This window comes from Terrapene carolina, unplaced genomic scaffold, assembly GCF_002925995.2.
Source record: "Terrapene carolina triunguis isolate 2854851 unplaced genomic scaffold, T_m_triunguis-2.0 Scaffold233, whole genome shotgun sequence".
In the NCBI taxonomy this organism is placed as follows: Eukaryota; Metazoa; Chordata; order Testudines; family Emydidae; genus Terrapene; species Terrapene triunguis.
Window position 1 is genome coordinate 5163104 of NW_020664584.1, and position 15522 is coordinate 5178625.

Sequence of the window (15522 nt, forward strand, 5' to 3'; positions counted from 1 at the left end):
GCAAGTGTCTGATGAAGTGGGCATTCACCCACGAAAGCTTATGCTCCAATACCTCTGTTAGTCTTAAAGGTGCCACAGGACCCTCTGTTGCTTTTTACAGATTCAGATTAACACGGCTACCTCTCTGATACTTGACTCCATTGCCACAGTATCTGAAAGTTCAAAATAAAAGTCCTCCAACACCATGCAACAGCAGAGCTACAGCTAATGTCACTGGGTAGAACCAAAGGAAATAATCTTTTTAATTTTCTATTAACATTCCCAAACATTTCTATATTATGAATTACCCCCCAAAGTCAGCATTAAAATGGTTCCATCTCCAATTAGCTTACATGTAATTACTTGTTGATGTCAGTTTCACTCTTGTGCTACAAAGCATGAAAAAGAAAGTTGAAGAAAATCCCTCACCTCTGTATCTTCCATTTACTACGAAGCCTCTTCTGTAAGGACTTGTAACCACTGTTGACAGTGAAAATCTCCTTTTTGGATGCATTGAAGACTATGGTGTTCCGAAGCTCTGTCTCCATAGTGACCTCAAGAATGAAAGGAAACTAATCAAAATCAGAACGGAAGAGCAAAAAAGGTACTATTTCAGACCAGTCTCTGAATAAGGAACACATGCATGCAGGTGCTGGCTGGCATGGAATGTGTTGGTGCAGGAATGGAACATCTGAACTAGAGGAATTAGGCCTAAAATCTCTTTGTTGTTGTTATTTAAAACCTTTACTGCAATTTTAAACAACATATGGACCGAAATATGAAATAAAACTAAAACCTACAAGAAACATCCCTACGCAAATAAAAAGGAAAGACAACATCCCAAGAAGCACCCAAGCTTTCTCAGTTTGTTTCCTCAATATATGTAATCAAAAAGTTTTATTAGATTCACTAACATTTTGTATTGGGGGAAAAAAAAGTCACAAAAAAATAACATTAAAATGAGAGCTACAATCTTTTATGACAGGTTTCAGAGTAGCAGCCGTGTTAGTCTGTATCCGCAAAAAGAACAGGAGTACTTGTGGCACCTTAGAGACTAACAAATTCATTAGAGCATAAGCTTTCGTGGGCTACAACCCACTTCTTCGGATGCAATCTTTTATGTTTTTCAAAGAACAATATGACACCCTTGAGCTAAACTATTTGGGACAAGGACCTTGTCTACTTGCTGTAAAGTAGCTACCACGCTGTTGGAATTCTATAAGTAAAATTAATAACCACAGGGCCGGCGCAACCCATTAGGCGACCTACGCGGTCGCCTATAGCACTACAATTTGGGGGGCGGTGACCGCAGCGGTATTTCGGCGGCGGGACCTTCTGCCGCCTCTGTGGGGGGCGGCATTTCGGGGCGGGACCCCTTGACCTGCTGTCTCCATGGCCTCCCAGCACCTCCTCTGAGTGCCCCTCACAGTCCTACCCTCCGTCGCCCCGGGGAGGAGGGGGACGCGAGAGAGGAGGAGCCCGCTGGGCCCCACACAGGAGGGAGGGAGGAGTGAACTTCCAGGCCTTACCCGCGGAGTTGCCACCATCTTCCTGCGCCCCGCCGCCGACGACCTCGGAGCGGTAACTAAGGCCCGCTCCTTACCTAGCAACCGCCCTTCTGCGCACGCGCAGCGAACGAATTCAACAAAACACTCTCGCAACCAACGCGGCGGCCGAAGTAGGCTTCACGTGATGACATCACGCCGGCTCCCCCCACCATTCCAGGGGACGGGAAAGTGGCACCTACTATTCCCTGGGACGGGGGTGGAGTTGGACTCGACCATTGTAGATGGGAGGATGGCGTGTGCCATTCTCTGCCGAGGACCCGGTAGCTCCTGGTACCCACGGAGCGGCGTGGCTCCTTCACCCGCTGTGAACGACAGCTGCTGCATGCAGCGCTGCTACCGGCACCCTACTCGCCGGGCTGGGGGTGCTGGAGTGGAGGGCTCGGGAGCGGGCACCGGGCCAGTGCAGGATGGGCTCCCACCCCAGGCGATTAGCCAGATAATGCCCTTCTCACTCGGCGTGCAGGTGCTGTCCATTCCCCCCTCTTTGTTGGGGGGGCTGTAGTAAGCCATCACTAGGCGGTGATAGTCTCCGAGCCACAGCTGCAAGGGTGAGAGTTTTAAGTTGGTCACACAATTGGGGGGGGGGGGCACAAGAGTTGATCTCCAGCAAATGGACAGCTAGATAGCTCACTGAAAACCCTGTGTTTTTCCTCCCCGCCCCCTCCCCCAGAATTGCAGACAAACTGTGGAGGTGATAAGTTAGAGAGCATTCACTTTAAAATAGGACTTCTTTTATTAAGATCTTCAATATGTACAATAATGGTAAAATTGGGCAAGATAAAAAAAAAAGTTTCCGTTCTCTTTTCAATGCAAGTATCACAAGTGCTCCAGCATGTCAACAGAGCTTCTAGAGCAGAAGACAAGGTGCTCATTTGGACCAGTCTTTAGAAATCCAGGTTTTTTATGCAAACATTGTCCATGTGTGGACCAGTAGAGGAGATTCTTATAACACTATCAGACCTTATTCCCCTGTCTCCTCCCCACAGAGACAGAATAATGAATAATGTTTAAAAAAACAAAACAACCCAGACACCAGCATTTAAATTAAGGCAGAATGAATAAATTAGCCTTTAACACACACACACATTCAGAAGAACATCAGGTTCCATTTAAATTTGGGAGCCTTTTTAAAAAAAAACTCCCACCTACATCATCTGGGCACTCAGATTGGTAGTTGCCCATGGGGTATTCAATAGGTACTAGTACACATAGGATTTGGAGCACTTTCATACTTGGGAGATCTGAATTCTTCCTAATGCTGGTGGGAAACCACCTCTCATTCCTAGGGTGCAGAGCTCCCAATCTGGAAGAGTGGAATGTAGTTTAGTCCAACACTCAGATTATGCACTAACTTGTCAAGTGATAGCTTGACTGAAGTGGCTACATCAAAAAGACTCCAAACCAGATCCTTAGCTGGTGTAAATTACTGTAGCTCCACTGTAGTCAGCAGAGCTATGCTGATTTACACCAGCTAAGGATCTTGCCCTTCCTTTAAAAGAAGGGAGGGAAGATATTACTAAACACACATTAGTATCAGTCAGTTACCCTTTGGCTTGCTGTTAACAGATGTTACTGAGGAAAGTTCAGGGAGTTTTGCTTGATGTGTATATTTAAGTAAAGAATCCAATGCCATCTTCCCATCACAGTGACTCGTCACAGCATAAGGACAGGCCTGGTCTACACCTAAACCTTAGGTTGACCTAGCGATGTCACTCAGGGGTGTGAATTTTTCCTACCCCTGAGAGACGTAGTTAAGTCTGTCGACCTAAGCCCCAGTGTAGACAGCCCTAGGTCAAGGGAAGACATCTTCCATTGACCTAGCTCCTGCCCCTCAGAGATGTGGATTTACTACAGCAACAGAAGAACTCCTTCCATTGCTGTGACTACTCTACAGTGATGTAACTACAGCGCTCCAGCTGTGCCACTGTAGCATTTCTAGTGTAGACATACCCGTAGTGTGAACAGATTTCCTCCTCACCATTGATAGAGCAATCAGACAAGAGGGAGGAGACAGACTAGCTACGTGTATGAAGCACAGTTACACGACACTTCCAAAATAAGTAGGCCAGTTGTTATTGGGTAAGTGACTTGTGGTGTGGTTTTGGCATGAATGATGGCACCAAGCTTCTAAACATAAATAAGACCATGGAGTTAACTTCAATTCTGTAGGAGTAAAATCTCTAACTAGGACGATCAGCAGCCTCCCTGCCAGAGGAAGGAAAAAGCATTGTGCATCACAGTGAAAGAGTTCAGGTCCATTCCAGTTAGTGTGCTAGTCCAAATTTCTTTAACAGTCATGAGCAGAGGACAGTGCCACTTTTAAAAACAAGACCATAAATTAAAATTAGGTTTCCCAAGTCCTATTTAAAAACCTGAAAGTCCTCATCAGTCGGTGCATAAGAAAACCCTAAAAAAGCATCTGAGGCACTGGAGCAGCTGGCTGCTAAGTCAGGTGTCCGGGTGATGGAGTTGGAGACCGCTTCTTGTGTGAACTCTGGGTCAAAATGTCGCAGATCAGCAGGACCAGACTAAAAAACAAACAAACAACCATATATAACATCATTTCAGATGAACAGGCCTAAGCATTCAGACAAGTTATTTCTTTAGACAGAACTGTTTTAGACAGCTGTGACCAAACCCTTATTTTATATTCCCACAAAAGAGACATTAGCTTACAGTTCAGGAAGTATATTTAAACAGCACTAAAGAAGAAAAAGTCATCAACTAAGACAACTAGCAGTGGGGCAGGGGAAGAGGGGGAATTTTGCAACACACACAGTTTCTTCCCCCCATCCTCTGTCCCAGAACTTGCCGACTGCATCCCCCGATAAGTGGAGCAACTAGAAGCGGTGATCGTACTATGGGAAGTTGAGGAGGAACAGACAGGCAGAAGATGCAAGTTACTTCTAAGTTTCCAGAGGATGATTTCTCCCCCTCCTCCCTCCAACCCCCCACATCTAGAAGCAGCTAGAACATTTGAACAAGGGACCTTTGACCACTGCAATCTCAGTTCCCTTCCCATTAAAGTTATGCAGGGGAAACTTGCATCAGCCACCACCACTTACCACATTGGGGTTGAAGGGAGGAGTGATCCTCTTGTGATACAAGTCATCCCAGTTTATTGGGCTGAAGAACACATGATTCTTGATCTCAAGCTGCAAAGAAGGGTGGGGGGGAAATAATCACTCTCCTGCCACCTTCCTCCTCAACCATCCCTTTTCCAACAGTCACTAAATAGGCACAGGCTCTCCGATAGTGGACGGTTGTAGCTTTACAGCTACGTACAGCATGTTGGAAAAAAACAAGCTGTAACGTTCCTCATCTTGGCAGACTGGAGTATTCCCAACACAAAAGACTTCATGAGTTTACTGTATCCTGTTTATGGTACAGGGACACTACATGCTGGCAACCCAGCCCTTCCTCACACCTTTAACCATGACAGCATAAAGTCCCCTCTGCAGGTCTTAACATCCTGTGCCCAGTTCTGAGCCACAGCTTCCTGTTGTGTTGCTAATATGGAGCTTAACCCCTCTCCCCGCCCCCCCCCACACTCCCAAAGCCCCACCTCAAAGTTGTATTTAGATACACCCCTGAAGAGATTGCAATTCACAAGTCGCACACAAGCAATATCATGGTGCTTTGAAAAGTAGCCAAGCCAAGCCTTATGGGACACTGCAAGGTAGCTAGGTCCAAGGCTTGAATAATGAATGTTTACCCAGAGGGAGCTTTCTTTCTGCTATGGAGAGATGTCATTCTACTTGACACTGAAGTCTTCCTAAGACTAAGATCAACCAATGTAGAACACATATGAAAGAGGAGAGGGGCTTGGAGGAGGGGTGAGGTTGGCTGTGTATGAAGAGAATAGGTTAGGATGGGAAACACCACGTACAAAGTCCATCTTGGCCCCCAGCCTCCTCTTCTGGTCCTTGTGAAGCAGTCCCTGTAAGATATCACAAGCTGCCATGGTCTTGGTTCCTTGGATCTGGAGTGGCTGGTGTAGAATATTGTCATACATCTGAGACACATCCCGGCTGTAAAAGGGAGGCTGATAGGGAAGAGAGGAGAAAATCAGCTACATAAGACATGAGATACCATAATGAAGCATGCAAACAATTTCACAGCTGTGAGAGACAATCCATCAGATTCCATTTCTACAGTGTGTGCGAGGGAGAGAGACAGACTAAATGCTTTCATCTCAGTAATATTAGGATGACTATTTCAACTAGTACTTTAATTTATGTTGGGATCGTCCATGTCATGGTACCCTATACATGGAACTACTGCTTTAGTGGCCCATAGCCTTCAAGAGGTCATTGCTTTCTTTAAGGAGAGTCTTTTTGCTCTCCAACAAGCTGCAGTGTGTGATTTTAAGACTCACCAACCCAAACAGCATCTCATAGAGGACAGCTCCCAGACACCACCAGTCTACTGTTCTGTCATAGGGTTGTTTTCTTAGCACTTCTGGGGCCAAGTACTGTGAAGAGTCAGAGAGCTTTGTTTGAGACAAATTACAAAGGCTTCCATGACTACATATTCCAGGTTGCAGTTAATTAATCTCTAAATAAAAGCATTAGGGAGGTTCAGAGCTGTGATTTCCATCAGCTTTTTTTTTTTTTTTTTAGAACTTCCCCCTGCCACAAGACTGGATCTAGAGCTAAACTTTTCTGAAAGTTTGAGAAGCTTCCATCTTTCTATATGCAACTTGAGGAAGGGAGTTTTAGCAGAACTCAGGCCAGTGGTGTGGCTCTTTGCCCTAGATGTACAGCTATTTCCAAAATCATGAGTGGCTGACTAATAAGAGTACAATTAACCTGGGAAGTTGCAGATTTCCCGTCCCTGTATCTAGCATGAAGACACCTGTTATGTCAAGAGGTACTGGTGACTTCCTCTTTGAGACTGGGTGTGAATGTACCCTTCCATAAACAGAACTGTTCGGATAAGTTAATCAGAAGCCCACTCATCTAAGATCAAAGTGGGTTGTGAACCCGTCCAGGAGTTTGGACTGAGTGGGTGGAGGGGTTTGCTGAGTAAGGGGGAAGAGGTAGAACACACAGAAACTAAGAAGAGACAGAACAGAGAGAAGCAGAAGCATAAAACAAGAAACCCAGGCAGGAGCTGCTGAGGACAGCATGACCCTGGAGAAAGCCAGGGAGAGTTTTTGGGTGTGTTGGCTAACGAGGCTTGGGGCTATAAGCTAAGGGTTTGGCTACACTTGCGAGTTAGAGCGCATTAAAGCAACCCCATCCACACTGGCAAGGCACGTAGAGCACTCTGACTCCAGGCTAGAGTACTCCTGGTACTCCACCTCGGTGAGAAGATTAACGTTTGGTGCGCCTTGGCTGAAACGCCCAGGTATCAGTGTGAACGAGGTGTTGTATTACTGCGCTCTGATCAGCCTCCGGAAACATCCCATAATCCCCTTAAGTCAAGTGGCCACTCTTGTCATTGTTTTGGAATCGCTGCAGAAATACAGATATGCCCTTTGAAAGCTCCATTTCTGACAGCCGGCTGCTTATCTGCTCTGGGACAAAGCAACCATTACTGTGGAATGCTGTGTGTGAGAGAGAGAGGCGGGGGAGGGGGGGTCTGCTGCTGTCTGAACTTACAAGACAGCATGCTGACATGCTCTCAGCCCCCCAAAAACCCACTCTCTCTCCCCCCACCTACACACAACACACTCCCTGTCACACTCCACCCCCCCATTTGAAAAGCACGTTGCAGCCACTTGCATGCTGGGATAGCTACCACAATGCACTGCTCTCTGTGGCCGTTGCAAAAGCTGCTAATGTGGCCACGCCAGTGCACTTGCAGCTGTCAGTGTGGACAGATTGCAGCGCTTTCCCTACTGCGCTCTACGAAGGCTGGTTTAACTCAAAGCGCTCTACATCTGCAAGTGTAGCCATGCCCTAAGAAACTGCTTCGTTTGTTCTTGGTACCTCCTGCGTTCAGAGAAGCAGAACTTTGACACAGTTGTATTTATTTACAAAGCAACACCTGATTATTGTCAGTTTCTACTCCCATCTGGAACATCCCTAGGGCCCCAAACTTTAACTAACTGCTTGGTTCAAAAAGAGGCAATAACACCTAAGGGAAAGCTGGGTTCATTTCACGGGGTGGAGGGGGAGTAGTGAGTTAACAAGAGACATTTGATGAATGACCGAACTGGGAGCAGAAACGCACATCAAGGAAGTTACAGAAGTGTCTGCGAGTGGCCTTAGCCACCTCCACAGACTGTACTGGTTAACGCCGTCCAGTAGGGGAGTTTTATGCCTTCAGTGCTGCTACTGGGGGGCATGGATCAGCGTTCACGTCGCACTCCCCATCAGTACCCGCCCCAAGCCGGGAATGCTAATGATCCAACCAGCAGACCAAATTCAGTGACGAATCCTGATCACGGGCCAACTGAGGCATGTTGCACATACGCTAAGAAGAAGTGCTGCTACTTACATATTGTAAGAACCACATGCAAGATTTCAATAGTGCTTTACAAAGACAACAGCACACCAGGCACATTGGCATGTAGCTATTTTACATGCTAGCAATCTCAGCATAGCGTAAGAAGGAAGAGTCAATACACCTAAGCTTCCACAGAACTTTTACTGAATTCATATCATATGGCTCAGTTTGTGGGCCTCAAACAGGTGCATATCCTCAGTCGCTGTCCTGAGCTTATGCACAGCAGAGGGAGTTGAATGGAGCGTACCTGTAACATGGCAATGGACCAGCACTAGATTCAGGTGCACAAGCAGCTTTGTGTTGTTTGCATTCTATTTCTCACAGAAAATTCTGCAAGGAGGAGAATGGGACTGAAGTAGCAGCAAATACTCCCTGGAGGCAACTGGAAGGGAGACTTGTGGTGTCTCATCTCTACCCAACACTCTAGTGAACCAAATCCAGGCTGGAGAGTTACTTAAATCTAGCCTGCTAGTGTTAAGGAACCAGAAGAGAACCCACCTATTGAATGCAGCCCCCTGCAGTCAGTCCGAGAAGCAGCAATGCTTCTGGCATTTCAGCTGCATTTGGGTGAGTGGGACAGAAAAGTCAGGTGAGTGGCAGGAAGCATTCCCTCTCCTATCCCAAGCAAAAAGTATTTTAAATTGTGTCCTTCCCCCACAGGGGACACATTTTACCTTGCCACCATTTACACCTGTGCTGGAAACAAAACTTCCTATTCTTCTTAGTAGCATTTTACAGCCACTTTGCAGTGGCGATGTCACAAGGTGCAAGGCAGCAGAGAGGGTCACAACCTGCGTCATCAAGAGACGCTAATGACCATGTGACTATTAACTTGGTGTTCTGTGAATTAAGGGGCAGCAGCAAGTAAATATCTGGAACACTGTGCTCATAGCTACAGGAGTAAGTATTATAATCAAGGAGCGTAGCTATAGAAGGTCCTTCTTTCCAGTGTCAAGGTTGTCACCATGGCTACTGGAAGTCTTGCCAGGTTCTGCAGGAACTCCCATTCCAGAATGAGCAGGATTCCCCCCTCCCCCAAAAAGTTGCAACATTTTAAAAGCAAGTTTATTCAACATACTAATCAGTTTAGTAAAAGCCATCCTGTCACAAGTTAAAATAAGGCCTTGTCTACACGCAAAAATTGTAATGCTTTAACTATAATAATGTAGTGAAAACAGTACAGCCCTGTGCCTCCCTCCGCTGCCCCCCAGTGTGGACAGTTTGATCAGTGTAAAGTTATACTGGTGTAAGCACCTTTATATTGCATCCATACTAAAACTGCATCCATACTAAAATATGAATACCAGTACAAAAGAGATCTGTGTGTAGACCAGGCCTATCTCCTGTTAATTGAATGCCCTGGTGAATTTCTCCTATTTGGATGTTTAAATCTTGAAACCTGATACCTGTGGAGCAAAGTTTAAAATGAAAACAAAAAAAACACATGGTAAGGATATAAGAGTCAGTCAGCAGTTTCTGCAAGGGTGGCATTGGAAAAAAAATCATTATTAGGTTTCAGAGAGGACACCCAGTTGACACGAGTAAGCTTTCTAGAGGCAATGGTTCACAGTCCATTGGTCCAATCTATACTTGGGCCCTGCTACTGACAATGATCATCAGCAATGGATCTTCCGCAACCCTTCTAAACCCCATGGCAAGAACAGACATGTTTTCAGCACCATTCCAGGGAATAGAGACTAGGCCATCCTCAAACACACCCTATTAAACTCAGGCCTTGTCGTCACTTCTAAAACCATGGGGTAATTAACACATGCAAGCTATCCTGAGGTAAAAACCACAGGGAAGACACTTTAGTGTGGACCTCACCTAGCCTACCTTGTGGTAAAACCAAAGTGCCTTGTCTTCACTGTGTTTTTACCTCAGGATACCTCGGAGACATTAGTTGCCCCAAGGTAAAGGCTGTTTTTCAGCAGTGATAATCAAGTTTACCCCTCTTCCACCAGTTGCAGTAGGAATGCAAGTGGAGGGGAGGAAGGGGAAGAAATGGGGGATGGCAGTGTTACATTGCAAAAGGGAATAATGCTTTTGTAAAAGGGTATAAGAACTCGGTGGGACCCAAACTGGTATGACAGCAATGGGGAACAAACAGGAAGTTTTAGCCTCCTTGGTTCCTTTCATGCAACATGCCAGCATATTCAGCACCATGCACGTCAAAAAAAGAGGCTGAGACTGTCTCAGATCTTGGTCCCCGATTTTTCAGTGATGCTGAATACACACAGCTCCGATTGACACCTCTGTGAGGAGCTGAGCACCTGCCTCTCTGATGTGTCAGGCAATTAGTGCCTAAGTAATTCCCAGTCAACAAGAAAGTTGACAAGTTGACCATACTGTACCTCTGGGGTGCCACAAAAAGTAGACGTCGTTTCCTCTGGCTCCATTCCTTCTTTGCAAAGTCCAAAGTCTGTCAGTACTATGTGTCCCTAAAGAGGAGAAGGGATTTCAGCCTAATCAAGCTCTCCCTACTGGGGGTGCATGGATTTCTAGCCCCCTTTGCTGTTTTCATGTGCACCTTTCAGCTTCGCAACTGCTGGGCATTTATACATGCAAACAGATTGAACAGGAAATCTGAGGGGAGACTTCTCACAAATATATGGTTTAAATGTAGGCTTGTAAGGATTTGATTTTTATCCGTAAACGTCAATTTCATTGTACCCACAAACAGATGTAAAAATATACATTTCTATCTGTAATAATAAAATTTACACTTTTTTCAGTTTTAGAAAAATGCTGCTTGAGAACTTTTGAGAGTTTAAGCATATTTACTGGTACTTTGTATCTTTTGACATGTGATACTGACAATCTGTGTTTTAAAATAGTTATAAAGCTTTAACTTTTTGAATCTCAATGTCAAGTATCATTAAATAATTATCTGACCTCCTCTCTGTGTCTGACCCCCCCGATAATTTCCTGCAACTGTGAAAATTTAAAAATTGATGTCAACATTATTATTTTTTAAAAATTGAAATAAAATTCTGCCACGCCTATGTATAAGTATCTATTAAACTGGCCAGACTGATCAGCAATTCCCTCCATCAGTCCAGGGAATTGCTTGGTTAGTGGAGCTTTACAATGCTCAAGTCTACACCTGCCATATGGGATATTTAAAATGCTTTTCCATGGGTTAGTGCTCAGATATAACAAAAATGCTAACATCTGAGCTCTGGGAAACTACTGAGTAGCAGGAGGGAGTATGTGTATGCAGAGTTAATATAGCTGCTTGCTTTACAAGTCAGTGTTGTGGCTCCCCCTACTGAATGGATGTGGGGTATACCAGGTTATTTGGGGGAGGGAGAGGGAAAAGGGAGGCAGTAATTTCTCATGGTTCCTCTCTGTCATACCCAAGCTAGCGTGCACGAAAAATTGTGAAGAGAATTCAGGAAGCAGACGTGTTTGCAAGAGAGCCGAACATACCTGGCAGTCCAGGAGGATGTTTTCAGGTTTTAAGTCCCTAGAAGAAGAGAAAGACGTGATGCTGAACCAGATTTTCCGAAGAGCTCAACACACAACAGCTCCAGTTGAAAAGAATGGGGACTGCAGGGGACTGAGAAATGTTGATAGTCTGGTGCACTGAGATCTATGAGAACCCCATGGCCGTCAGGAACTCTAGAGTTATAGCTCCCGCAGCAGCCGTGAATCAGCATAGCATGTGTTTGATATATAAATATTAGTGTTTTTGTAAGGCTAGAGAGGCTGCTAGGCATATGCTATAGTATCTGGTCGCACCGTGTGGCAGTTACAGCTGCTGTGAGAAACATTTTTAATTTCTTGACCTGAGACTTTGCCTCTCATGTGTTGTACTAAACTACCTTCTCCTCCCATTTAAAACAAACCAAGCTAACTTTGCCCCCTCCTTCCCAAAGCCAAAGCCCCATTCAAGGACTGAAAGAGGGGGGAGGGATAGCTCAGTGGTTTGAGCATTGGCCTACTAAACACAGGGTTGTGAGTTCAATCCTTCAGGAAGCCACTTAGGGATCTGGGGCAAAAATCAGTCCTTAGTCCTGCTAGTGAAGGCAGGGGGCTGGACTCAAGGACTGTTCAGGGTCCCTTCCAGTTCTATAAGATAGGTAAATCAGGGGATGGGTTATTTCCCTAGAAGGGGCTCAGGGAGGTGCTACAGGAGAAGTTCTGAAACACACAGGAGAGCCTGGATCAAGAGCATAGTTCTGAAGCCTAGTTTAAGAGGACAACACAGCCCTGCCCATTAGTTCTGCACTTTGCTTTTAGGAGTGCCCCTTGTAACATGCCTGCACGGTTACAATATCAAGTGGTTTCCTGCCCCTCCTCAATATTTTACACACACTTAGGTGCAGCCAAGGGGGGAGGGGGGGGGCGGGGAACAGGGAAGAGGGAGTTACTAGTGCCTGCTATACACACCAGGGACATGCACCCTACCTGTAGATTATGTTCAAGGAATGCAGGTACCCTACTGCACTGGCTACTTCAGCTGCGTAAAAGCGGGCACGAGGTTCACGGAAACAGCGCTCTCTCTGCAGGTGGAAGAAGAGCTGAACAGAGAGGAAACAGCCTGTTGGTTACTTGGGAGCAGTCCTCTCCCATCATCCCGTCCCCGACCCCGCAGTGTTGCTGCCATTTGCAGGGACATTCTGAACAGCCCCTTTTCCACCTTCTGTTCACTCCCATTGAAAGCTAACCCCTCTCCCCAGCACTAACACCTCTTTCCCAAGAAGGAGAGCTCCAGAGGCAGCTGGGCTGCTAATCTCAAGCCTTGGCTTGTTGAGACAGAGGTCTCCTCCTACAAAGAGGTGAAGCTATTTGAATGCCAGCCACCGAGTGATTGCAGTTTGCAGAGAGTAAACTGTGCCAGTCATACAGAATTAGCTAGAGCCACGCTGCCTTATTTAGCAATCTAAAGGTTTTCCTGGATGGGTGCAGTCATGCCCCCCCCAACATCACCATTACAGTCAACCTGGTCACAACATAGTCATGCCTCCACCTCGCTACAACGTGTAGTGCAGTCTGTAACATCAGGCGAAACATCAGAGACAATGTCTGGCAATGACACATCTAAGATCCCCTCCCCCACATCTAAGATCCCCTCCCTTCTATGAACTGTAACTGGGCAGGGAACAGCCATGTTCAACCAGGCCTCGTGATGGAGCATAGAAAGCGCCTTTGCTGCTTCAACGTTTGCTTTCAGTTGAGATTCAGGAATGGGAGAGCAAGCGGTGCCACAGAGCAGCTTCCATTCGCTAGAACAGGATGGACGAGAGGGACTCACACTAGAGTTTTGGTAGCCAGCTATAGTCAGATTTGACCCCCCAGTGGTTTGAGAGACTGCCATTCCCCTCCCTCACCACCCTTGCCTCAGATGTTCCTTCACTGATGGGCAGCCCGACCTCTGCTGTACACCAGTAGGAGAAGGCCCACATGTGACAGATTGCAGCTGAAGCCACAAGACAAGCAAGAGAGTTAAGTGAGGGGTGTGTGGTTTATTTTACAATCTAGATCAGAGAGTGCCTATGGGGCCAGGCTACTGCATGTGGAAGATTTTGCCAGATGTTATTTCTAAGGTGCTTGGCACCAGAGTCTCATTCAAAAGGCAGTGTTCCTAGGATAGGTCTCTGACTGGACTGATGAATGCCACAGTAGTGTGTGCCCAGTCTGAACAAGGCCATTTCAGAAACAGGCATGATGCTGCTTTAGCACAAACATCCACAGCTTGGTTCCTGATGGGAGACAAATAGAGCCAGGACTGTTAATGTACAGTAGGAGTCTAAAATGACAGCTGTACACTTGCACTCACCTCTCCCCCATTGACATAGTCTAGCACAAAGTAGAGCTTCTCGGAGGTCTGGAAAGAGTAGTGGAGGCCCACCAGGAAAGGATGTTTCACGTTTTTCAGCAGCACATTGCGTTCCGCCATAATGTGGGTTTGCTGCGCAGAACCAGGCAAAGATGTGTTAGTAGGTCAGTTAGTGCCGTTCCAGAGTCTGGCAGGCGAGTGGCCACCTAGTGCTGGGAGATCTTCAAATAGAAGGTTCTCAACAAGCTCCCGATATTGTTATTCATTCTGAGGCCAGCTGGCCGTTCCTGGGGGTGAGTAGGTTCAGTATCCGAAAGGTCAATACCCAGTCCCCTGAAGGATGCCTTGGAGCATGACTGAGCCAGCAAGCAAAGGCTTGTTGAGCAGGATTCCACCAGAACCACGTTTGACAATTCCTCCCCGTCCTACCTCCCTGCGGCACATCACAACATACACATACTCCACACTGTGGTACGCCTCCTGGGAGCACAAGACACAGTGCCTACAACTGCGAGTACTCATCAGTGAAGTTAATGGGGCTACTCACAGCTGTAAGCGCTATGCTTGCTAGTAAGTATTTGCAGGATCAGGCCCAGGGTTTGGGGTGGATGCAGAAATATTGTTAACAGTTATAGTGCAGACATAGGAGCTGGGTGGGCAAGGACTGAGCAGTGGCAGAGCTTGTTTGCACCATGCTCAAGCCATTGCTGTTCAGCTTTAGGGTGACCAGATGACAGAAGTGAAATATCGGGACGGGGGGGGGGGGGGAGGGCGGAGCAAAAAAACAAAAAAAACAAGCCGGAGCAAAAAAAGGAACAAGCCGCCCTGACCGCTGCCTCGCGCACACTGACTGCACACGGCAGTGGGGCCCCTGGCGGCCCCTCCCCCGCGCGCGCCTGAACTCTGCCCCCACCGCCCAGCGCCAGAGGGTGTGCTCAGGCCACGTCCCTCAGCCCCCTCCCTTCGCCCACTCTTGGCCAACTGCCACTCGTCCCCTCCCGCTCCGCTCAGAACGTACCAACGCTGCAGATGGGGGTGGGGAGCCGATGGCCAAACACATGCCTCCCCTCACACCCCGCACTGGGGCTGGGCCGGCATGCGTGAGAGAACCCGACCGACGGGACGCCAGGCTACTGGCCCTTTAAAGGGACGAAGAAGCGTCTGGTTCGCAGGGCCGGCTCCAGGCACCAAGCTGGTGCTTGGGGCGGCACCTGGAGGGGGGCGGCGCGGCGCTCTGGCCGCCGGGGGGAGAGCCGAGCCCCAGCCGGGGCTTGCGGCCCTGCCTCCGGCGCTCTGGCCGCCTGGGGGGAGAGCCGAGCCCCCGCCGGGGCTCCAGCCGCCCCCCCCAGCTCCGGCCGGCCGCCCCCCCCCCCCGCAGGGGGGGGGAGGCGGCCGGAGGCTTTTTTGCCTGGGGCGGCAAAAAAGCCAGAGCCAGCCCTGCTGGTTCGCGGCCGGATCGCGGCCCATGTGCGTGGTGCCCACAGGTGCGGCCCCATGGCCCTGCCCGGGGGCCGGCCCCGAGAGCACTGCCTCCACCCCGGCCTCCCCATGGGTCTCCCGTCCCTCGCCGCCTGTGGGCTGCTGCTGCTGCAGCAGCAGCAGCAGCAGCATCACCCCGCCCCGCACGGGCTACCCAGACCGGCATCGGACCCCCCGTCCTCCCTCCCAGAGCCTGCCTGGCACAGCACCCACCCCCCCCAGTGCTAGCCTCATTATTCAGCAGGCAGGTCCCGT

The 15522-nt window shown here is 48.0% G+C and overlaps 2 protein-coding genes across 4 annotated transcripts in view; both read right to left on the reverse strand.

The window, feature by feature from the left end:
• Nucleotides 1–1592, reverse strand: part of IFT52 (intraflagellar transport 52) — a 23988-nt gene extending 22396 nt beyond the window's left edge. Inside the window, exons 1-2 of one of the 2 annotated variants that reach the window (XM_024202035.1) lie at nucleotides 1509–1592; nucleotides 409–533 (exon numbers count right to left, since the gene is read on the reverse strand). In XM_024202035.1, the coding sequence (XP_024057803.1) occupies nucleotides 409–533; nucleotides 1509–1526 (143 nt within the window). In that variant the 5' untranslated portion in view covers nucleotides 1527–1592. Of the gene's footprint in view, nucleotides 1–408; nucleotides 534–1508 lie in introns of those variants that run through there. The other variant, XM_024202036.2, reaches the window with a different exon arrangement.
• Nucleotides 1593–3377: 1785 nt separating this feature from the next.
• The window catches only part of SGK2 (serum/glucocorticoid regulated kinase 2), a 30611-nt gene continuing 18466 nt past the window's right edge, over nucleotides 3378–15522 (reverse strand). For both annotated transcript variants that reach the window (XM_024201991.1, XM_024201992.1), the window contains 8 exons: nucleotides 13789–13920; nucleotides 12417–12529; nucleotides 11436–11472; nucleotides 10358–10444; nucleotides 5926–6021; nucleotides 5437–5592; nucleotides 4613–4702; nucleotides 3378–4075 (listed from right to left, as the gene is read on the reverse strand). In XM_024201991.1, coding sequence (XP_024057759.1) covers nucleotides 3908–4075; nucleotides 4613–4702; nucleotides 5437–5592; nucleotides 5926–6021; nucleotides 10358–10444; nucleotides 11436–11472; nucleotides 12417–12529; nucleotides 13789–13920 — 879 coding nt within the window. In that variant the 3' untranslated portion in view covers nucleotides 3378–3907. The remainder of the gene's footprint in view (nucleotides 4076–4612; nucleotides 4703–5436; nucleotides 5593–5925; nucleotides 6022–10357; nucleotides 10445–11435; nucleotides 11473–12416; nucleotides 12530–13788; nucleotides 13921–15522) is intronic.